This window comes from Danio rerio, chromosome 16 (genome assembly GCF_049306965.1).
Source record: "Danio rerio strain Tuebingen ecotype United States chromosome 16, GRCz12tu, whole genome shotgun sequence".
Lineage (NCBI taxonomy): Eukaryota > Metazoa > Chordata > Actinopteri > Cypriniformes > Danionidae > Danio > Danio rerio.
The window spans coordinates 22,890,001-22,915,433 of NC_133191.1; the positions used below are offsets into that span (position 1 = coordinate 22,890,001).

Genomic DNA, 25,433 nt, shown 5'->3' on the forward strand with positions numbered 1-25,433 from the left:
TCCCTGCCCTGGCATATTCAGCGAGTAAATGAATATGATGAATGAGAACACACAGGCATGTGCGTATAGACATATGTAATGCTGTACAGTAATGAGTTATTTGTTTGTTTTGGTTGTCTTCAATTTTAAACCGCTTCGGCATGATGCGACGGTGTGCTTTATCTGCCTGATTCCCGCTGAAGTGGGCGGTTTGTGTGACGTTTGATTCAGGGGACGTTCTAGGAGTGGGGTTGGCATGACACGCTGCGAGCTACCAGCCCGACAGGGGAAACGCGACATGATTTTGGCCTCACTGCTCAACCTCCCGAACGATTGGCCCAGCCCGGCCCGATAAAAGTCCTGGCTCGCACTGGCCCGATAGTGGAAATGTAGCTATTGTACACAAATATCAGTTGCATTTAAAAGTAAATTGTTAGGTGCACGGTCCATTTAGTAAAAGAGTTAGTTGTCAGTTACCTGTGGATGAAGTGCGGAATCCTGTTCGCTTGATGCATGAATTCCCCAGAACCTGTACTTTTTTGCAAGTCCTGCAGTTTGCAGTTCCTCTGGCAGTTCAACTAAATCAGATCGACTGACAATCTCCATATTTCCAAAGTCAATGTAGAGAATATAGAACTAGGCAGAATAAGACAAAAAAAACAAACAATTTTCAGTGTTTTAATCATGAAAAAACAGCTCTTCTCTTTTTTTATTATTTATAAAACTGTCATTCGTGGGATTTTGAAGTAACTTCATGCACTATAACCACTTTCTTACTTTCCTTTGGCTTATTCCCCTCTTTATCAGGGGTCGCCATGCAGAATGAACCACCAATTATGGCATATGTTTTGGCTGTGGATGCTGGGAAATACCCACAAACTCTCTCATTCACAGACTACTGACAACTTGGTTTATCCAATTTATCCAATGCATGACTGTGGGGGAAACCAATGTACCCAGAGGAAACAAAGGGACACAGGGAGAACATGCAAACTCCTGGGCTCCTGGTCCAGCTGGGACTAGGACAATAACAACCATCAATATACTTTATGTATATTAGTTTGTATAGTTAATTAGCATTTTTTGTTTTAAAAATTATATATTTTTTTTATTTCATCAACCTGTTTCACACTTAGTATGTTTACATGAACACCAAAAATCTGATTTTGAGACAATACCCTGATTATGAGTCTACCATGAAAACAGCGATTTTTGATTAATTTAATCCGAATAAGGTCATAAATGAACTAAACAGAAATCAAATTAAGACTTGTGGAGTATGCCAATTTTACTCGCATTATTGAAGTCTAGTACCGAAATGTTAACACCTTAAACAAACTATTACCTTTGTGTAGGTTTTTCACCTCATTTTGTGACAGCATACTCAATCCACAGCTGTTTGACACTATTCCCTGCCCCTAGCGAGTAATTAAGACCACAGACACAGCAAACTGCAGAGGTTTTTTCTCCTGTTTGGCATGCGCTATCAAATTAAATTCAAACAACACTCTTCCAGCAGGTCATAATCGCATCTAATAGGTAATTTGTCAAGGAGGGCATGCATAAAATGTTCCTGAATAAAAGTGAAGTGCCAAACTGCAGGTAAAAGACAACAAATTAAAAATAAAACATCCAACATTACATAAAAATCCAGAGGAAATGTTGATAGCGTGGTGACTCAATAGCCCCTTTCACACATACAGACCTTTCCTTGTATGTGTGAACAGGTCCTTTTTGAAAATACCGGTAAATTCGTTCTGGCTATTTTCCGGAAAGAGAAGTTGTAACATTACCGGCAATTTGCCGGAATGCTGCACTGTGTGAATGCAGAAGGAAGATTACCGTAATAAGCGCGTGCACGTCTAGAACGTGCTGACGTGAGACGTCTGCTTTAGCCAATCACAACAGGACGCATTTACGTCCGCACGATTTGTGAGAATAAAAACCTTTGAATATTTTTCCAGACACATTTAGCTGCTAGAAGTTAGTCAGATCACGTTTATATGTTCTTCTTTATGCCAACTGTGTAAATAATCATCGATGAGATGCTTATGTTTGTTTAACTTCAAGCTTCAGCCTGTGAGCGCCTGCACACGCACATATTATGAACATCTCGACATGCGAAAGTGATCCTGCGAAAGTTGTTCACAATATTGATCATCCACAGAGTTTTTAATTTAGTCAAATGTTTACAAATACAAGCGCAGCCGTTTAAAGCTCATTTTTGGTGAATGATGTCAGAATTTACTGGTATTTTGGAATGGATGTGTGAATGCTCTTTTCCGGAAAATTTCCGTAACGTCCTCGCCTGTGTGAACAGTGCTTTTTTGAATATACCGGTAAAGTCGTTCCGGAAATTTTCCAGATATTTACCGGTATCACTGTGTGAAAGGGGCTAAAGACGATAATCGAATTGTGCTGTAACATGTAAAACAGGATCATGAAAGGAACATTCAAAATGAAACTCATGTAAAAACTTTAAATAAATGGTCCAGAATGTAATTTTAAGGCTTGGTTGTGTTTATAAGATGCAAAGCAATGTGTGTTTAAGTTTCACATGAAGGAAATCACGTTATTCTTTCATAAACCTTACTTTAATTATGTACAGCTACCTAGCTAACATGAAAACGACTGTCATATTTCCTAGTTCCTCAGAAAGACCCGCCCTCAAGTGACTCTGATTGGTCATCTATCATAATGTGCTCTGATTCGTGGATCAGCTCCACGAATACAAGCATGCGCTTCTGTGCTATGTAAACAGCCAGTCAACCTCATGCCTGCTCTCAAAAATAAAATCTGACAAGTGTCTGTAACAAGCGAAAATGGGGTGCGGCTCCTTTAAGAGAGATCGCCATTGTGTGTGTGTGTCAACAGCCTGTAGACGCGTGTAACACGAGAAGCGCATGTGTGCGGGACCAATTTTTCTTTTTCTCTGATGCTTAGATTAAGTTATTTTCTGTAATAGACAGTGACCCTGTTGACCGAAGAATAAAGCACAAGATGTGGGACGCGACCTGTGCAAGCCTTGTTTTTTTTTTCTGCTGCTACATGAGTTAGGCCAACTCTCCTGTATTTTTTTTTAAACAATGCGTTACACAACGCCTTTCACATATATTCGGAATATGCATGTGTAAGTAATAAGAATCATTCACATATCTTTTGCGAGTTCATTATCTGAGATGTAGAACGCAGGAAAAGCTGCCTATACAAAAACACTGCACAGTCGCATAGGGTGTGTGTGCGTTTACAGTGGTTTGACTGATGAATTTGAATTTGTAGCTAAATCATTTGGGGTGCCAAGCAGCGTTTCCCTTTTCAAATTAAGGCAAATAATTAGATTCCTGATATCCATGTAAATGTAGTTACTGAGTGTATTTACAATGCATCATCAACTCGGTCACATTAGAGGGACAGTACATACAGTCCATGCCACTAAACTGAACAAAAATTGCATATTTTGCAGATTATTGTTTTCGAAAAATTATGAATTATTGTCATGTCAGGCTGTACTAATCGGTCAGTGTGGCGGAAAAAACTGTTACAGTACTACAGACTGCCAAAAGTTTAAAAAAAGAAAATCAAGCAAAACGACATATTTCATGTAAAAGAAATATAAATGTTGTCGAAAGTCAGAATTATTAACCCCCCTGAATTATTCTCACCCCCTTGTTTATTTTTTCCCCCAATGTCTGTTTAACTGAGATAAGATTTTTTAGCACATTTCTAAACCTAAAAGTTAATAACTTATTTCTAATAACTGATTTATTTTATCTTCGCCATGATGACAGTAAATAATATTTCATTAGATATTTTTGAGACACTTCTATACAACTCAAATTGACATTTGAAGGCAGAACAAGTTTATTTATGTTGATTAGGCAGGTTAGGGTAATTAGGCAAGCCACTGTATAACGATGGTTTGTTCTATAGACTATTGAAAAAAAATATACAGCCTAAAGAGGCTAATCATTTTGACCTTAAAATGTTTTTAAAAAATTCAAAACTGCTTTTATTCTAGCCAAAATAAAACAAATATGACTTTCCCCGGAAGTAAAAATATTATCAGACATGTTGTGAAAATTTGCTTGCTCTGCTAAACATAATTTAGAAAATATTTTTAAAAGAAAAAAAAAATCTAAACATTCATAAGATGTTTATGGCTGCCCACACTAAACCAGAATTGCCAGGAAAGGAATTTTGACAACATTTATGTTTCTTTTCCAGTGAAGTACATGAAATATAAGCCTAATATCTTAATAATGCTCATGCATATCTTTTACCACTTTTGTCAAAATATTGCACCCTTTACTGCTAACTAAGCCCTTCTTTACATGATTTAGAAACTTTCACATGTTTTTAAATAGGCAGAACTACATATTGAGTAGAACAGTCACTGTGCAATCCATTTTGCTGTTTACATCCGAGTATCATCATTATGGTGATGCATACAGCCATATTAAAGCTGCTTTGCGCTTGCTCAAAATTCAGTGCAAAGACAAAATGCCATTTAAAAGCTAGGCTAAATTATGCTTGATCTTTCCATAGCCCTAGATTCACAAGATACAGTAGTGACTGCTGTGTAAATGCATTTTTTGCTATCTCTGAAGACATTAAAATGCCACTTCAGATGCACTGCCTTCTCACTGCCACCTTTGCAGTGACTTTACTATTTGAAACTGCTGGACTTATTGGTCTCCATCCCTAAAGCCCACCTACTCTCGACCATTACTTTTGTGGAATATAATAATTTAAATCTGCACAATGGGTTTTTTATTTATTTATTTTATACAAACCTTGTCTTCTGTTTGCTGTTGCACTGTACACCTGTACCAACACTTGTCCTCTGAAAATCTTGCAGCATATACCTAAACAGGAAATTATGCAAAAATTCAGATCTAAACTTGCCGAACTTAAATGTTTGAGCAAATAAAACTTGCCTTGTGTGAACTTGGCCTTCCCATCAGTATAGGGGCAGTGGGACACTTTTCTGTCAGCATTGCGTTTATTTTTTCATTTATTTTGTCTGTCACATTCTGATGAAATAAAAAAAAAAAAACATTTCAAGTTATAACTAGGATTGTTGGTTAATTTGATCAATGCAACTTGACATAAGAGGTAAAACATCTAACCTGAGCCCAAAACGTGATGGCATCCACAACATAAGTAACAACCACTAGTTCCACTGTTTACAAACGATAAACAATCATTCAAAGTTCATAAACAAAACATCTACAAGCAAAGTTCATAAACAAAACATCAAAACAGAAACAATCACGAAGTAGAAAACTTGCAACTTACTTTTTTCAGACTGAATTTCCGACTGATCCATCAAACTTGGCTAAAATCGAAAACGTGTCAGTCAGCCACGTTGTTTTTAGTTGTCCATGTGTCTCTAATGTGCTCAGTTGTTCGTCTTACCAATATATATCGGCCTGCTGCTGCAAATTCCGTTGTTAATCTACATGTAATTTTTTAAATATCTCCTGAACATGGCTTTTGTATAGAAAAACGTATTCAGTTGTCTCGGAAACGTCAGTTTTCACCCTTAACGTATCGTGTAACGTTAATAATACAAGTTTAGCAACAGGCAAATATAATACGAGCTAAACGATAACCAATAACGCGGACCATTATTACTAAATAAATTGTCCTGTTTGTGACGATAGGCATGTGAACAGTTCGATCTTTTAACCCGAACCTTTGCAGTGAATCGTTTTAACCGGTCTGAATGAATCGATCACTGATCATGCTCGAGTCACGACAAACAGTTCAAAAAGACAAACGTGAGGCAAATCTGCATTACATTGGGACATGGAAATAAATACGCTTGATAAAAAAAATACTCTTAAAAATATATGTGTCCAGAAATTATGAGGCGCCGTGTTGGAGTTTATATGTAACGTTATGCGCGTGTGTTAATGTGGGTGTGTATACATGGATGGAGTTTATATGTATGCGCGTGTGTTATTGTGGGTGTGTGTGCATGGATGGAGTTTATATGTAAGCGCGTGTGTTAATGTGGGTGTGTATGCATGGATGGTGTTTATATGTAAGCGTGCATCAAGTTTATATGTATATACACAAGTTTCTTATATGTTGTTATAAACATCCAGTAGTATAGGTGTATACGCGAGTAATTTATTGGTGTATATGCACGTGTTTATGTGTGTTTTGATAAGTAAAGTTTAATTTAAATCCTACATGGCGCCTCCAACTAGGCCTTTCCCACTCTCATCTTCCTTTGACTGATGAGCTGTTTTTGGTGATGAATAGAAAGATCTGGTGATCACTTCAACATTTTGGGCATTTTATTTATGCATTTGTTTTTACATATTTATTTCTACATTTATTTACTTCAAAATTTTCTATCCATGACCATAAAATGCAATTTTACAATCAAGCTGCTCACAGTCACTAAGCATCTACATCAGGGGTCACCAATCCTGGTCCTGGAGGTCCGGTGTCCCTGCATGGTTTATCTCCAACTTGCCTCAACACACCTGCTTGGATGTTTCAAGTATACCAAGCAAGAGCTTGATTAGCTTGTTCAGGTGTGTTTGATTAGGGTTGAAGCTAAAATCTGCAGGACACCGGCCCTCCAGGAACAAGTTTGCTGACCACTGATCTACATATTTCTCATCAAAAACGATTACCACTGGTGTAAAGTAACAAATTGCAAATCCTTAACCTACTGTAACTGAGTAGTTTTTCTCAGGAATTGTAATTTACTACGTTTTTTTTTAATGTGTACTTTTACTTTGCTTTGAGTACATTTTTATTGCAGCATTGGTACTTTTACTCCACTACTAACTTTCAATTTGCAGTCACTTTTTTTTCTTGTCTATGGGGATAAGAAAAATCAGCCTTGTGATTCCTGTCCAATCAAAGCGCACATGGTACTGTAAATCGCATCATAATGAATTACCTCAAGACATGGATAATTTAGAATTGCAGCAAACTGTTTGGAAGCATTAAAAGTGTCCAAAAAGATGTGCAAAATCTTTATACTTATTGACCCAGAGACTGTTTAGATCAGGGGTGTCCAAAACTTTGACGCTGCGTGGACGTTATTACTATTACATTTATCAGATGTTCAGTTTTGGTTGCCATACCTAAGCAATAAATGTTAGCATTGGACATCAATTTGATGTTGGCCTGACGTTGGATTTTGGTCACTTTCCAATGCAACCTAAAGTCAACCAAATATCAACGTAATTTGACGTCATTATTGGACATTAAAGTAACGTTGTCCTTAGACACTGGCTAGACACTGAATTTTGGTCGCCTGATATCACAACCTAAATCTAACCTAATCTTAAAGTAGCAGCAGCATGAAACTTTATAACTGTGACAAAGAAACACGTACTTCAATAATTCAGCCTGTACATTTAATAATGTTAAAGGGGGTTAATATGTATGAATTAGATTATAAACCTTACCATTTTGTCAGTGAGAGCTTTTGAATGGCTGCATTTAAATTTCTGTCATGTTTTGTCTGGTGCAAACAGCCAAATTGCTTATCACTGCAAATCTCATCATGTAAAGTGTTTTTAGGACACAGGGTTACAATGTAATCTGTTCATCTAATGTTAAAGGTCGTAATATTTATATTATTTGCTTATTGATAACCTCATGTGGAACTCTAAATCTCCATCTCATTTCGGAGTCTGCTACTGCCCACCAGAGGTCGCATTTTAGTCATGGACGCATGCTTTAAGAGCCATTCTGAATTAATAAAATATGTTGTTTTCCAGTAAGGTAACCCGGGATGCTGAAATATAATTGGTTAAGCTGGCATTGGGAAGGATAAAAGAACCAAAACAAAAAAGCGTTCTGCCCCATACAGTGCCATGCAATTCAGAATTCTAAACATAGGTTTCTATCAGCTTACACACATTGGTGCCGTAAATCGGCGGCTGTCCGCGGCACCCAGCCACGACTAAACACTGTTCATATTTCTGCCACGCCACAGAGCGCCATCTGAATAGTTTTATTTTAGATATCATGCAAATGTGCGCGTCTGGTGTGTGAAACTTCCAACTGTCATGATCGTGTTGTGGCGCTGAGCAGCGCATCCGGTGTGCGACATGTTTAGAAGACTCAATAGATGCGTTCGACTTCATGCAGCGCTTTGCAGATCACCGCATGACAACAACCATGTGTGTTTCGGGTTTATTATTGAACAACTTTTGTCTCACAAACTTCCAAACAAACAATTCACTTTTTATACCATCTCTATCTTGTATATGTCATGCTTATTAAAACAATACAAGTATTTTACTACAGTTTTATCTTTTATTAAATAATTTGTTCATAATGACTAAATTGTTTGCATAGGTTTATCAAAATTTTTATACTGTATTCAGCGACATGAACGATTTAAACGATATATTTTAGTGAACAACTCAAATATTAACTCAAACAAGTCTTACAGACTTGTAATAAAATAATTATTATCATTGATCCTCCCACCCTAAAGGTTTCAAAACAAATTAAAGAACTATTTTATTAAATAATTATAAAATTATTTCTGTGATTATACACACACACACATACACACACACACACATATATATATATATATATATATATATATATATATATATATATATATATATATATATATATATACATATATATACATACATACATACATACATGTCAAAAAGACATGTTTTGCCATATAAACAAATGCATATGATAATTTAGCCTCTTACAACAATAATATATATTGGAGAGTTTTATTTCTAAAAATGTTAATAAATGCAAACCCGTTTTAGCATATTCAAACAAGAAATATTATTCTAAGGAGTGATGTTTAAATTCCTTGAATTTGTGCTTTTTGTTTTGTATTTAATATGCCCTCTTTGTTTCCTCTTTCTCTCATGCGTTTGTTATATATTTAATTCATAATTCCCTTATTGTTTAAAAATGAACTATAGTTTGTTGAGACTGTATTCTTTTTTATTTGTACTGTAAATATTTTGTTGTTATAAATTTTAAAAATGATGATGCCATGTGATCGGTCAAGACTGCTCTACTTTGAGCCCCGAGGTGTCTGTCCAGCTTGACAGTTCCCTTTTCAACTCCGCCCCTGCCTGCGCTCGGCTAATCTCATTGAACACCGGCTGCAGCCGTGCTTCATGTAGAAGGCATCTAAAAACTAACATACAGCACCTTTCGCCCATTTCACACGGGCTTCAGCGTCAACGCTTCCCATTAGATACATTCAACATGAAGCACAGCGGCAGCCGGTGATCAACGAGATTAGCTGAGTGCAGGCGGGGCGGAGTTGAAAAACGGAGCCATCAAGCCAGACAGCTGGATACTTCGGGGCTCAAAGTTTCGGCAGTCATGATGACCTATCACATGGCGTCATCATCATTTATGACAAAAAAATAAATAAATTACAGTGAAATTACACAAATTACAGTACAAATAAAACAGGATACAGTCTCTAACTATTGTTCATTTTTAAACAATAATTATAAATTTTGAATAAAGGGAGCAGGAGGGTAATATAAACATACAAATAAACAGGCCTATTAAATAGGCAATAAGCAAAAATTTTAGGAGTCTAAACATCACTCTTTTATGGAAGGACGTTTTGGCCTCAACGGCCTTCCATATTTGAAGAGCGCCTGCTGGAACTGAGATGACTACAGCGGTATTATGGAAGGCCGTTGGGCCCAAAACGTCTGCAACAAACGCGTTTACACTGTAAAATATTTATTGTGATTTAAGTAAAATGACATTATACATTTTAAAATAAGCAGGTTGGAGAGAAGAATAAATGATAGCACTTTAAAAAAAATGAAATAAAAAAAAAACAATGTTTTAACACGTACTAACGTGTTAAGGCGTAATTGCGTGTTAACGCGTAAATTACGTGTTAACATGTAATAACGTGTAAAGGCGTTTGTTGCCCCAACGGCCTTCCATATGATATTACACGATTGGCTGAGTATACCACATGACAACAACCACATGTGTTTCGGACTTATTGACCTTATTCTAAAATGCGGAAGTGCGCCTGTTTTCGCGATTGTCTTAGAACTTCCGATTCAGTCGCCTATGGGAGAAATGACTAGGAATAATAAACGGCAAAAAACGGTCAAATAAACTTTCTCTACAATCAAATGTTTGCATGACTATATAGACAAAATAGAATAATATAATAAGAAAATATCAGTTAGCAGCATTAAGCAGCAGAACGAGCTGTTTTATTATCAAAAAATGATTGGAAGTGATAGAGACCGGAAATCTCGTGCCAAAAAGATTCAAATGGCTGCGCCCGCTCGTCGGCGGAGAATAAGGTGAATAGAGTGGAGGATCTATGACGTCACCTTGTAGGCGAATCGGCTGATAGCATAAAATTGTTCCTTGGTTTATTTGATTTACTGTTTTATTCTGATAATGAGAACTTGAACTGTAAAGGACAATATATTTTTAATTTGTATATGCTGTTAGGAAAATTCCATATACATAAGAAAAAGTGGGCTCAATGTAAACCAAACTTTACCCATTTTGTGAATGACTTTAATGTATATGTAAATCTTTTAGAACAATCACAAAACAAAAAAAGCCCTGAAAACATGTAATGCTCTGAAAACGTTTAATTTCATGTAAATGTTATTTTACTCTATTTTTTATATACATATTTGTTTTTTCTCTTTCAGAAACTATGTGAAATGTAATACCTATCGTTCTTGTGGCATTGAGTTAATAAAAAATAAAAAATTTAATTACTATAGGATCTTCCCATTGGTTTTTGAAGATTGCAAAATATATACTCTGTGTTCAAACACTGTTCATCACGCTTACACGTTTTGTCCCGTCGGATAATCCTCACACGATCTATATACAACTTTTAGCACTTTTGAATCTTAAATGCAAACGCATGCACTGAAAAGGCTGTAAACGGACTACAGTGCCTTCAAGGTGCATCAGCCCCACCCTGCAACAGACAACTTTTCCAGCTTATTTTTAGAAATATGATCCATGACAAAGAGTTAATCTCTCTGTTTATTATATTATGTAGCTGTTGTGTTTTATTTCGTAGAACAAAACGTAAAAATACCTCGAGTTTGTGATAGCCACAGACCTTATTTAAGCGATTTTACTGAAACCCCATTCAAAAAACCCACTCACTTTAGTACGAGGGAACCGAAACTGCTAAAATGCAAACTCGCTTCCGGGTTTTCGCATACAAATTGACGTCATAGTTCCTCCACTCTATTATTGGACAACTTCCATCTCACAAATTTCAAAACGAACAATTAATTTTCATACCCTCTCTATCTTACACTACAAATATTTTACTGCAGTAATCGTGTTTTGATAAATAATCAGGTTATAAAGACTAGATTGTTTCCATGGGTTTATTTACGACCTTTTTATACAGACTACTGCATTCAGCTCCATGAACTTAAATGATATATTTTAGTGAATAACCTAAATATTAACTCAAATAATCTCACAGACTTGAAATAAAATAACTATCATCATTGATCCTGACACCCTAAAGCTTTCTTAACAAATTAAGTTAAAGAACAGTTTTTTTTTTAAATAATTATAAAATGATTTATATGATTATAAAATATATACCCATTTTTAGCATATTCAAACAAGAAGTATTAGCCTATAGAGTGATGTTTAAACTCCTAAAATTTGTGTATATTGCTTTGTATTTAATAGGCCTATTCGTTTGTTTATATTGACTTCGTTTCCCCTTACTTCTCTCATGCGTTTGTTATATATTTAATTCATAATTCCCTAAATGTTCAAAATGAACTGGTTTGTTGAGACTGTATTCTGTTTTATCTGTACTGTAAATCTTTTGCTGTTATAAATAAATAAAAGAATGATGATGCAGTGTGATTGGTCAACAGCAGGGTTCGACAATAAGAATGGCCCAATATTCGTGCAAATGTGTTCTTAGAATCGAGAGGCAGCTCGACTGACAAAAATAACTGTTCGCTCGAACAAAACAGCAAAAAAGAAGGTAAATACAGAACAAGAGAATGATCACTCGCGAGCAAATGTGAAGTGATGCGTGCGACTGTAAAAAGCATGCGGTGATGATGATGATCGTGCACCCACAGTCCTGCTGCTTTCAAGAGCTTAAGATTAAAAAAAAAAACACGCATTTTCTTTTGTAAGCAGCAGCGGTCACTTCTTTTAATTATTCTTTGAACAGATTATTAAAAGGCCTGCATTTTCCCGTGTGCATGTGATCATCCTTTTATTATGACACACAATATGCTTTACCATGCTTTCTTTCGCTAACAGTTATTTTTGTTAATATGGTTTAATTATATTTTTTTACAGTAACATTGCTTTAATGGGAGATTACTCCCCGTTTATGTTAGTTAACTGGTGATCTGGGACTTTTAGCCAGGACAGATTACTGTGCATATTTTTAGATACATGACAATTAATCTTTTTTTTTAGATTTGTTTTTTTTAAGAAAAGTTTATTTTTTCATTAAAAAGTGTACCTACGTATGAAGCTATATTTTCCTTGTTTTGACAAAACATTGTGGCTAAGAAATACTTATTTGGTGTGGTCAGAGATAAATTGAGTAAATCCTTAATTTTGAACCCTAAAAAGTCGTATGTGAAATAAAAACTGATTGCATTGCGACTACCTATTTGCTCATGCACACTGAGCAAGCTGATACATAATACACACAAGAAGTTAAATGAATGAGGACGCATGTTGTGGACATACCACAACATCTAAATCAAGTCATTTTCAAAGTCAAGCATGTCAAAGTCAAATTTATGCATATAAAATATATTTCTCAACAAAAAAGGTGTGGCTAGTGAAAATGGAGAGTGGCTAGTAATGTTGGAAATCTACTATATATTTTGTGTATGTATGTATTTGCTACAGCTATGCATGAATAGTCACTAGACAAATGTAGCCAAGGTGAGCACATCTTAATTTTCAGTCAAAATATGAAATTATGTATACATTATTGAAATTATTAATTTATTCATCAACAATTAAAGACAAAATTAATGATTAAAAGAATGAATAATAGTAACCATGATAAACAAATACAAGTCAACAAGATACAAAACTAAGCTTTATTCAAACTTGTTCAAATAATCATGTATTTCAGACAAAACCCCATGTTCTGCTGCATCTCCACACAGTTGGGCCAGTTCTGCAGGACTTCACTTGTTTTTGCCAACACATCCCCCAGCTGTCCATGCCTGAGAAACTGATTCATACTTAAGATTAAGAGACCACACAAGCATCTGGTCAGATGAGGACACACAGGCAGGTGGAGGGATGCAAGGTATTGTCCACAGCACTACAGCATCTTTAACATCTCCATCATTTTTAGCACACAGCTGTTCTTCATAATTCTCACTGCACACATCAGCCTGAGGACATTTCAGATTATACAAAGCGCTAAATAAAGAAGTCATTTTAACAGCACACTGTCATTTGAGTTCTGAATTGGAAGTAATATGTAGCAGATAAGCACTTAAGGTGTGATGGATACAATATTTCTGTGTATTAGTTTAAATGATAAGATACACAACAACAGGCCAGATCACCAGGTTCGCTACGGGAGGGCAAATGAAGCAAACACACCAACACAAGAACTAGACAGACTAGGAGAATGACTTTTAACCAACAGAAAGTTTTATTTTTAAAAAGTTTTGATCGAATGAATCATGAAATGTAAAAACTACCAAATAACTAAATAAAATGTATAAACAAAAAAAAAGCTTTTTCTCTTTGTTCCCCTTTAGAAAACCCCTTTTGTAGTTTTGCTGTGTTGATATATTTTGCATCTATGCACTGTACTAATTGTTTTTATGTATATTATTTATATTAAATTTTAACTTAAGTATTTAAATTTTGTTTACCTACAATGTATTTAAATCCTATTTATTAAGTATTTAGATTCTATGTTTATCTATTTATATTCCTCCTTGTGAATTTAAATGTGTATTCTTATTTGGTTAAATTTGTACCCAAAAAAAAAAAAAAAGTTAACAAGCAGGATGTAAAACAAAAAATGATAAATATTTAAAATAGGCACTATTCTTATAAATAAACTGCATAGTTGCAATCTAAACAACGACATTCTCAACTAAAAAGCCTCAAAAGTACATTATGCTGTCCAACAGCTGCAATATTTGTCAAAATTTAGTGAGTTTATTAATTTTCTACCACTCTATGTGGGCGGAGTAGTAGAAAAGGGTGAAGAGGCTGTCCAAGTGCTGATACTGCTTTAATATATCTCACGGATATCAGCCAATCAGGTTCGAAAACCAGACAGAACTGTTGTATAAAATGTGAAAATGTGTTGTGAAATATATTGAAAAAAAAACATTGGGCATAAAAGAAAACAACAATCTGATGTCATTTTATTTGAAAAGATTACTTTATTAAAACACCTACAAAAAATAGACAACACAGGCAATAACACTGACTAACACAGGTGGAGACAGACAGACAGACCAGATTAATTACAGACAAACAGCAATATTAATGAAGAAAATTATGTCCCATCAATTATTTACATTTTTCTTTAGTTATGAAACATGAAAAGCTGAGGACAGAACATGCCCAAATATATTTAGAAAATATAATAAAAGCTCAGAGCCTCAGTGTACCTAAAAACAAGCACAATCGGCATGGCATTAGAACCATGAGGGAATCACATTCTCCTGCGTTAATGACAGTAAAGGTTAATTGTGCTGCTTTCCAACTCCAAATTCTCAGTTTCATCTTAAATGAGATGCGTCACTTCGCCGGGTCTAAAAAAAAGTCCAGTCTCCAGTCGCCGAAAACAGCACTCAGTTTAAATACAATGCCATACTGAAGCTTTGATAGCCTTTTCTGCAAGTGTCCCACTGGTTTACATGGTAAATTCAGGACAAATGCTTAGAATATTTTTCACTTTACTCCTTTATAAACACTCTTACTGATATAAATGTACATTTCTGATGCCATTCTGTTTCATTCTCTCAATATACTTTCAAAGCCCACACGTTTCAATTTCAGACAAATCTAGGCTCACAAAGAGTCCTTTCAAGTAGTGCATTGGTACAACCTTACCATACATCCCCATCCAAACAAAGTGTCTTTAAATTTCAAAAGTCCAGAACATACTGGTGCCATCAAGTTCAGGATCTGTGCTCAGGACAGTCCACGTAATGACAGGTCAGTTATACAAAATCTGCCAGAACTCAGAGTCGCACTTAAGGCCTGACCACAACAAGACTTTGCTATTATTACACTAGACTTCACAACAATGGATGATAGATTTAAAGATGATTCATTTACTCAGATTCAGAATTGTTTTTTTTTAATGTGCCTGAATAAATCCAGGGGTGGCACGGTGGCTTAGTGGTTAGCACTGTCACCTTACTGCAAAAAGGTTGCTGGTTTGAGTCCTGGCTGGGTCAGATGGCATTTGTGTGTAGAGTTTGCATGTTCTCCCCGTGTTTGTGGGGGGTTTCCTCCAGGTGCTCTGGTTTTCCCCCACAGCCTAAAGATATATAATATAAGTGAACTGGATTAATTATAATTGGCCGTAGTGTATGTGTGTGAATGAGTGTATAGGTGTTTCCCAGCACTAGGTTGAGGTTGGAAGGGCATCTACTGCATAAAACATATGCCAGAATAGTTGGTGGTTCATTCCACCGTGGCGACCATTGATAATCAGGGCCCAAGAGAAGGAAAATAAAAGAATGAATGAATGAATACACAATAGTAGGAGCTTTCAAACAAATTGTAATTAGGTAGGAAGTAGAAACGTTTTTGATTTTGGTTAACAGCTGAAATGTAATGTGATTGGTTAGCATCTGTGAGTGTCTCCATTGTTACGGTTTTGGTGTGGATTACAGTTCTTAGTAAATCTGAATGAAAACCTGATAGTTATCATCCTTGGTGTGAACAGGCCTTAAGAGAGTTCATGTGTGGTAAGACAGGGCATCATTCTCAAATACAACAACATTGTCATTTTAAACGGTGTAAAAAATATAGTAAAAGGATTTTGATGAAACGGTTAGTCACACTCAATGTGAATGTTTAGAGACCTGTAAGCATTTTTTAATGATGAATTACCCTCCACCACAGAAAAGACATGGAAAGCTAACCGACACATACCACGATTCTCTACATGAGCTCTAAAGCTAGCAAAGTTAGACTGAATTAACTGTTACTCGCTATTATTACTTGATACCCAAGTAGAACATTTTTCCTTTAGTCTATTTTAATATGGATCCTCAATAATTGATTGAATGATGTCGGTAGAGACTACATGTACAGTTTGCAGAGCAGTGTTTTTTTCTGTGTTGTCCGTCTACAAAACCCTCCACCAGTTCCTATGAATACATTGGAGAAATATTCAGTGTTCAGGGAATGAAGAGACTGCTCTAATACAGGTTACAGGACCAGGATTTAAAGCAACATTTTATCCCCAAATCAATTTCCAGAATATTCCTGTTAGTGAGAATTCAACATGACTGCTCCTTAGGATGTTCACATCAGGAAGCATTTACAGAGAGCTTGCCTTCTCGGGTTCTTAAAGGGACAGTTCACCCAAAAAATATGAAAGAAAATTCTGTCATCACTATATTCATCACTATATTTTCATCCACCTAGCTTTTATACACAGAATTTTTATTATTGCATTAAAAAGCTTGATGGAAACACCAAGAAGCTTATTAATTTTGAAAATGCATAAAAAAAAACTTAATTAAGTTGCTTGATGTGACAGCATTATTGGACATACCAGAACCAACCACACTGCACAACACCTGAAATGTTGTTTTGGTCACTTTAAAAGGTAAAATCCATCATCTTTGGACTTTACCTCCTTTACGTTAGCTTTGTATTGTTACCTCCCAGAACTGGCTTGAAAGAAAAGTCTAGTCTCGCACCTCTAAGTGAAGTTTTACAAACTTATGTTGAGATCTATAATTGAACACGGCTAGTCTCACATCAGCAATCATTAATAAATCAATCAGACGAATTCATGCCTACATAAATAGCCCATTTTTCTTACCTCTCTTATAATCTTTTTGAAGAATCCCCTCATCTCCCCCCTTTTCTTCTCATAATAATGTGATCTCAGACCCCCTTCTATGCTAAATGGCCAGGTGAGAGCCCTAAGCTCAAGTATCTCCGAGCTTAGGGTTCTCTCCAGGGACAGCATGCCAAACCTGTATTCACTATCAAGCATTAGGGAAGTGTGAACTCTTGAAAAGCTGATTATTACAATCCAATCTCAGAGAGACAAGTAATTTTTTTGATAAGAAAAAAGGTCCACAGTGGCTTCTACCGCAGCATAATCCATTTTTCTTTTGGATATTTGGCACTAGTTAATCAGAAAGTGGCGACTTTGTTCTCTTTGACTCATTGCATGGAAAATGCTTTATTTCGCAACTGTTTTATGCGATATTCCAAATTTTTCAATAGTTTTATTTGCAACTTTGGATGCAAACATGGAAACTTGTGAGTTTCATTCTTCTGTAACAAAAATGTTGGAAAAAACGGCTAATGGCTTCTACAGTATTTTTTGCTCCTAAAAGTCAACAATACTATATATATATATATATATATATATATATATATATATATATATATATATATATATATATATATATATATATATATATATATATATATATGTGTGTGTGTGTTCTTCATTCATTTTCTTTTTGACCTAGTCCCCTTACTAATCTCTGTTTTTGGACTTGTAAGGGAAACTAGAGCAACCGGAAGAAACCCACACAAACACAGGGAGAACATGCAAACAACACAGAAATGCCAACTGACCCAGCCGGGGCTCGAACCAGTGACCTTCTTGCTGTGAGGGTGCGCCACCGTGCTGCCCATTATATGCATCTTCAGAATTTTATTGTTTATTCTATTATTCACTTATTTAAATGTTCTTCTGTCTTCTTGTTGATGTTGATTTTAGCATGTATGTTCCCCTAAAAACCACAACAAAGTTCTTGTTTTTGCGCACACTTGGCGAATAAAGCTCATTCTGATTCTGAAAGACATTCTGAGATATTTTGTGTCTTGAGTGATGATGCATCTGTTAAATAGCAGTCAAATGCACTTGTAATTACATTAATCCAATTGTTATCCAAATAACAAAAAAGCCCTTTCTTAATGTTTGATCATTCAAGAATTCACTTCACTTGGATATTTGTCATGATGTGGAAAAAAAAGTAAAATTTTGTGCTGAAAAGATTTTCAAGATTAAAGTTTCAATAAGAAAAGAGCTACCCGGTCATCTCTGTGGTGAACTCTGGAAGATTTCTGAGCCTGATTAAGGGAGAAAATGTTGCTTGAAGAGTTCATGATTTCAGGATAAAGGGGTGAGAAGTGGGTCATTTAAGGGCACCGAACCTGCGGCTTAAACTCGCCCCGACCAACCGATCACCAAAATACACTAATTTACATAAGAGTGCTTAGCTGTGTCTGCTGAGAAACACACCACCAGTCTGTGCGTGGTCCACACAATCGTCCGTCCTCTCTGCCGTTCTCTAAACCATGTTCATGGCGTCTTCGGTGAGGAAGGAGTGAATGTAGGCAAAGGAAGGCCGTAGTTTACAGTCTCTGTTCCAGCAGCTCAGCATGAGCTCATACAAACCCTGCGGACACACAGCTGGGCGAGACAGATACACCTGATGAAGAGACAAACAGACAGATAGTGAGTTAGCTTCATGTAGTTTATGAGATCATGAAGTGTTTGGAAGCAGATGTACCTGTCTGCCCTGGTCTCTGAAAAACTCTCCTGCGTTGTCAATGACCTGTTCGTCAGTCATGTGACTGTACGGCTGCTCCTGACATACACTGAGCATCTCCCACAGTGTCACGCCGAATGCCCAAACGTCACTTGCCGTCGTGAACTTGCCCTACACACACACACACACACACACACACACACACACACACACACACACACACACACACACATACATACACACACACATACACACACACCAGCTGTATTATGCACACGATTAGGCAACTGTATGCTAGAACAATATATTATTTGAGCATTGATACTGCAATGTGTATATTTGCAAGTCACATCGCAGATTAGATTATTTATTAAAAGAGTAAAAAATAAAAATACAATACAATAAAACAATTTTGCATTTGTATACATTAGTTAAAAAATAAGTGCTGAAAATGAAATCTATATCTTGATTACAGTAATAAATATAATTCATTATGTTTTATTTATGAGTTTGCATTCTCACCATGAGGATACACTCCCATGCCATCCAGCGAATGGGCAGCACTGCTCGTCCCTGTATCCTGTAGTAATCGCCAGCATAGAGGTTCCTGCTCATGCCAAAATCAGCTATCTTAATGTGTCTCTCTCCTCCACGTTCTTCACTCTCGCCCCGCTCTCCTCCAACCAGACAGTTCCTCGTCGCCAGATCTCGATGCACAAAGTTTAGAGACGCCAGAAACTTCATTCCTGATGCGATCTGACTCGCCATCGAGATCAATGCCGGGTAGCTGAAACAGAGAGAGAGAGATAAGATTCATGCTAGTGTGATTTGTATTTTTTATTTAAGTTGTTGTATAAACACACAGAAGGAGGAACAAACATTGGTTCATATTGTAGACATAAAGAAAGGACAAAAAGACTAAAAGCTACGACAAATCTAAACCCATATTTCAGTCACAAAACATACAACTAAAACTAAATATATACATTGTTATATAAAACCCAAATCAGAAAAAGTTGGGACAGTATGGAAAACGTAAATGAAAAAAGAATTTGGTGATTTTAAATTTACTTTGACTAGTATTTTCGTTGCAGACAATAACACAAAATGTTTTATGTTTTGTCTGATCAACTTCATTTAATTTGTAAATATACTTCCTTTTCTGTCAATCAGACCTACAACACATTCCAAAAAAAAGTTGGGACAAGAGCAACTTAGGGCTAGTAATCAGGTAAACTAGTTAAATGATGTGATTTGAAACAGCTGACGTCAACAGGTGGTTGGTCTAGTTCTTTTGGAGCAAAGATGTGCTGAGGATCGCCAGTTTGTCAACAAATATGTGAGAAAATTATTTAAATGTTTAAAAACAATGTTCCTTTAAGAAAGATAGGAAGGCATTTAAATGTTTCACCTTCAACAGTGCATAACATAATTAAAAGAGTGAAGGAATCTGGAGGATTCAGTGCATAAAGTACAAGGGCGCTAGCCTAAGCTGACTGAAGCTGTGACCTTCAATCCCTCAGGCAGCACTGCATTAAAGAATTATCATTCATCTATAATCAACATCAGGACTACTTTAGCAAACCTTTTTCAGCTACCACAATGCATAGTTACATCCAGAAATGCCAGTGAAAACTGTACTGTGCTAAAAGTTAACGGTGTCCAGAAGGTATTCTGTCCAGGTATTCTTTGAGAGAAATGGATGCCATGTGCTCCGGACCAGACTGTTACCAGCAACAAGTCCAAAAACCAGGCTCTGTCATGGTATGTGGTCGTATCAGTGCCCTAGGCAAAGGTAACTTGCACTTCTGTGATGGCCCCATTAATGCTGAAAAGTGCATAGAGATTTTGGAGCACAATATGCTGGCTGCTTTTCCAGGGACGTTCATGCTAATTTCAACAAGACAATGCAAAACCACATTTAGCACACATTATGAAATCCTGGCCGCAGAGGAAGAGGTTTTAGGAACTTGAGTGACCTTTATAAAAATAAATAAATAAAATAACAGCCAATGGTGTTTTGTTTTTATTACAGCTCTTTTTTTTTCTCTAAACAAAATGTATTATAAGTTGTTTATAAATGCTATAGTTGTACAAAGGCTACAATTTTGTACAATAATTCAATAGCTACTTTCATAGCCATGAAAGCCTAATACTAACATCTGTATTAGCGGTATGGATGTAGTGTTGTGTGCACCTGATGGTTGGTGTGTTTTGTGACGGTCCGCTCTTGTCCAGCAGCACTCTGTGGGACAGGTACTGATTGAGGTCTCCGCTCTCCATGTACTCAGTGACCATACATAGTGGATCGCTGCTCACACACACACCCAGCAGACGGATGATGTTCGGGTCTTTTAGGCGAGATAAGATCTTCACCTCCTTTAGAAAATCATTCCTGTTGACACAAGAGGAAGAATGAGAAGGTAACACGAGAAGGGGAAAGGATATTTTGAGATTGTTACAATTTTGCAGTATACAAAAAATCTGATTATTTGGCACAATAATGTAATGCACCTATGCATTTAACAGCAACATTTTGACTTATTTTTTTACAATATAAGAAAGATTTAATAAATCTGAATGCTTCAATTATAAATGACAAATTTACACAGAATTGTGTATCCCTGCAATGTATGTAAAATACCTTGATGTCAAATTAACATCAAATTGACAACTTTTACTTTCAATGTTGATGTCAATTTGTGTTTTTTTTTTTTTTTTAATTGTACAGATCTTTTTTGTTGACATTTTTAACAGCTAATTTTGTTTATTTTTATAGACAAAAACTAATTCTATTCACCTTTAGTCATAGTTAGGCCCAGACGGAATCTGCGAGCAAAGATCTGCAGATTTTAAGCCCATCATTAAGTCTAATTATTTACTTGTGTAAATGTTTGTAAATTTATATTCAGTTTCTTTAATTAATTTCAGTAATATTATTATCTAATATGAAAATGTTCATCAGATTTATTTACAATGCAGTTTGTAAAGTAATATTTTCTGCCTTTTAGTAGATATATTATATGAGAGCCTTGCTTTGTTTACCAAATAAGTGAATCTATTTGGATACTCCCAAAAGTCATAAACCAGAAGATTTGTTTTTACAAAATTCTGCACAGAAATTGCAAAAATGTCTGCAGATTCAGTACGACAAAACTAAGAAAACTTACAAAAATGTAATTTTAAATCTAAAAATAAAAAACAAATTTACATGCAACAGAAAATGAAATATATAATTAGAATAAAAGACTGGATTTTTATATATTAATATTTTTTTGGAAATATTAAATTCAATATATTTTATTTATTGCTTTAAAACAATGACAAAATCATACGACTACTTGTACAGTTACCTGGCATTTTTTGAGGCATCTGGCCTTAAAATCTTCACAGCCACCAGCAGAGGGCGTCCTTTCCTGACATTAAATGGGAACTCAAGGTTCGCAAGATCCTGGGGGTTTTCAATCTCACATAAATGAACCTAACAAGAAAGTCCACAATAAACAGCCTGGTACAAAGAGCTTAATATCATCATGCCCCTGCCTACTGCCACACATTAAAGTAGCAAACAATAATCTAATAACAAAGGAATGCAAATTTGTTTCCAAGCAATTCAAGTTGTACCTCCCCAAACTGCCCTTCTCCCAGCTTTTCTTTGAATACCAGTCGTTCCCTTGGTAACTCGGGCAGCGGTGGGCAATCAGTAGGCGTGGCTGAGAGGGCAGGGACTGCATATGTATTGTTTCCACTGACGCCCTGCAGGCTGATGATGTCAGCTTCTGCATAATGAGGGACACTTGCCCCGCCCCCCGACGCCTCTCCATAATGAGCTCCTGACAGTCCTGGGGGCGGAGCTCCAGGGTAAGGAGGCGGTCCTTCCTGAATAGGCAGCCCTTTATCAACCATGTCAATAGCACATGCTAAGAGGGGAAAAAAGAAGGCAAACTTAAAAAAAAGAGAGCTAATTGGTTATAATACTTCATGAGTAATTATAAAGTCCATACATGCACTTAAACATTCACATTCACTGTAGGGGACACATCATGTACATGCATACTGGGATAAATGTATGACTGGAGTCAGAGCACAATATAAGAAAATAACATTCTCCCACGAGCTCATTCAGCACCACACCCCTTACAAAACAATATCCTACCATTGTGTTTTATGGAGTAACTGTCTGGCCCTGATTTTAAGGTAGGTGCAAAAGCAACAGTGTTTTTAACTCAAGGAAATTTGGCATTCATTGACAGGACAACAAGGTTATTTAAACCTTACATTCTCAGAACATTTTAATAGACAACTGCTCAACAATGTTTGACAGTGGACATGCACTACTTATTTTAAATGTGTATATATATTATAAATAAAGTCAAAATGCATATAATTGATCAAAAGTGACATTGATGATGTTTATTATGTTACGAAAGTCTTTTATTTAAAGCTTTTATTCATGACTATTCTCTACAGATGCATTATAAGCTTCCACAATAATATAATATTTGTTTTTGATCACCCAATTCAGCTTATTAGATTAATTTCTAAATCTAAACGATCATGTGAAACTAAGAAACACTGTTATGATGTTTTAAGTTGTGATGATGAAATGTCAGCTTTGAATCATAGGGAAAAAAATGCTTTTTAAAGGCAATAATGCGGATAGTTTACATTGTAATTTTACATCGTTAGATAGTCACTGTTCTTTTGATTTTATTATCAAATAAATGAAGCCTTGAACACTTTTTAAAATTGTAAAAAAAAAAAAAAAAAAAAAAAAAAAAAAAAAAAAGAGGAAACCTTTTTTTTGGGCAAAGGCTAATTTCATGCCACAATTTAATGTATTTTAAATATAGTTGAAGTCAGAATTATCATATTATTATATACGTAACATTGTATATTGTTATATACATATGATGGTTTGTTTTCTAGACTATCGAAAAAGAATAGCTTAAATGGGCAAATAATTTTAACCTTAAAATGTTTTTTTTTATTTCTTTATTAAAAACTGCTTTTATTCTTGCGGAAATAAGACTTCCAGAAGAAGAAAAATATTATTGGTAATACTGTAAAAATTTTCTTGCTCTGTTAAACATCATTTGGGAAATATTAAAAATAAATAAATAAAGGGGGCTAATAATTCTGACTTCAACTGTATATTTAATCTAACAATATTTTCCCATGACAATAAAAGTGTGATGGAATTGGGTTGATTAGACATTAAAATAAAATAGTAATATCAATAATAATAATAATAATAATAATAAATAAATAAAATGGTTATAACATGTCATTTCATTTTCTTCACACATCACATAATTCATCTTACATTCTCAACTGACTCCTTGGTGAACAAGTACACTTATTTTTAATAAAACATTTTTGTGTGATTTGATGGCCATACGAGTAATGGTGTATTCCTAAGTGATTCTATTGGTCAGTTAAAGTTTTAGGTTTATTTTACAGTTATTTATTAACAAAAAGAACATCAATATTAGCAAAATAAACTTTGTAAATAGTTTTAATTGCGACAGAATATGAAAGTTAAAATCTGTATTTTTAATAAAAATCACCTCCTGAGACATGAAGTGTCTCCAAAACACTCTTAAAGTTTTAGTTCATCCCAAAATGAAAGTTGTCATGTTGTTCCAAACCTATAAGACATTTGTTCATTTATGTACACAGACGAAGAATTTTTTAATCATATTGGAGAGATTTCTGCATATAACACGTTGATCCTTCAATACATCCATAAAGGGATCAAAAGATAAATGCCTTTGAATTGAGCGATGCACCACAAGTCTTCTGAAGAGACATTATCGCTTTATGAGATGAACAGATTTAACTCAGGTTTAATTGAATTTTAATATGGATTTATTTTTTGATCTCTTTTCAAAGTTTTGAAGCAGACGCAGTTTTGGCAAGCGGACTTTAAAAAGGAGGGACAGAAATCTCTCATTTGTGTTTTAAAGATGAATGAAAGTCTTCTGGGTTTGAAACAACATAAGTGTGAGTAAATGATGACAGGACTGTTTCGTTTTGTGGTGAACTAACATCCTCTGTGCTCTGCTGGGGCCATTATATATCACTCTAACCATTACCTTTGGGAGTTCAGCAGACCTAAACTGCTTTTTGGGGAGGACAAAACCCCATCAGCACCTTTCCTAAGGGCAACATGAACCCCCTCTCTCTTACCCTGGGACAGGTTTAGGGGCTTTTCTTGCTGGCTGTGGCAGTTTGTCAGCCTGTTGGGGCCATGTGTCAGGTCAGACAGGAGGAGATGATATGCTGGGTTGTTTAACAGCAGTGCTAGGGGGACACACACATACACACACACACAAATCCCACGGACACACAAGTCCACGTAGGGTACGACGGCGTGAGCGATCACCACATGACAAAAATGACACAAAACGGCACAACACGAGACGACACAACAACAAAAAACACAAACAACAGGGCCGTTAGGGGTTACAAGTGAGATGCACAAACACAGCAGGCAGTGTTATCATTGATAATAACGCAGGCTGTTAAATGTCTTTTCATTGGTCATTCATTTATGTTGATTAATAGATGAAAACAATCACACAGTGATTCCTAAATCATGTATTCATCATGAAAGCAGATATGGCAGATAAACAGGATCAATCGAGGAGGGGTGTAAAATACTTTTACTGTAGTCAAGTGTTATTTTTGGGGATTTGTTCTTTGCTTAGTTTAAAT

The 25,433-nt window shown here is 35.7% G+C and overlaps 2 protein-coding genes and 1 long non-coding RNA gene across 18 annotated transcripts in view; 1 reads left to right on the plus strand and 2 right to left on the minus strand.

Annotated features, from left to right (window-relative positions):
- Window positions 1-5,817, minus strand: part of stk31 (serine/threonine kinase 31) — a 50,732-nt gene extending 44,915 nt beyond the window's left edge. For 2 of the 4 annotated variants that reach the window (XM_073924481.1, XM_073924480.1), the window contains exons 1-6: window positions 5,398-5,668; window positions 5,278-5,317; window positions 5,109-5,161; window positions 4,917-5,012; window positions 4,773-4,844; window positions 457-615 (exon numbers count right to left, since the gene is read on the minus strand). In XM_073924481.1, coding sequence (XP_073780582.1) covers window positions 457-615; window positions 4,773-4,844; window positions 4,917-5,012; window positions 5,109-5,161; window positions 5,278-5,308 — 411 coding nt within the window. In that variant the 5' untranslated portion in view covers window positions 5,309-5,317; window positions 5,398-5,668. 4 annotated transcript variants of the gene reach the window in all.
- LOC137487900 (uncharacterized) overlaps window positions 1-25,433 on the plus strand; it is a 1,155,393-nt gene that overhangs the window by 502,642 nt on the left and 627,318 nt on the right. The gene's annotated exons all lie outside the window — the stretch shown is intronic.
- Window positions 14,371-25,433, minus strand: part of ddr1 (discoidin domain receptor tyrosine kinase 1) — a 72,742-nt gene continuing 61,679 nt past the window's right edge. For 4 of the 13 annotated variants that reach the window (XM_073925472.1, XM_073925470.1, XM_073925475.1 and 1 more), the window contains 8 exons: window positions 24,906-25,019; window positions 22,338-22,633; window positions 22,067-22,194; window positions 20,911-21,108; window positions 19,236-19,500; window positions 18,735-18,884; window positions 18,464-18,653; window positions 14,371-16,337 (listed from right to left, as the gene is read on the minus strand). In XM_073925472.1, coding sequence (XP_073781573.1) covers window positions 18,513-18,653; window positions 18,735-18,884; window positions 19,236-19,500; window positions 20,911-21,108; window positions 22,067-22,194; window positions 22,338-22,633; window positions 24,906-25,019 — 1,292 coding nt within the window. In that variant the 3' untranslated portion in view covers window positions 14,371-16,337; window positions 18,464-18,512. Of the gene's footprint in view, window positions 16,338-17,780; window positions 18,654-18,734; window positions 18,885-19,235; window positions 19,501-20,910; window positions 21,109-22,066; window positions 22,195-22,337; window positions 22,634-24,905; window positions 25,020-25,433 lie in introns of those variants that run through there. The other 9 variants (XM_009292275.5, XM_009292273.5, XM_073925474.1 and 6 more) reach the window with 3 other exon arrangements.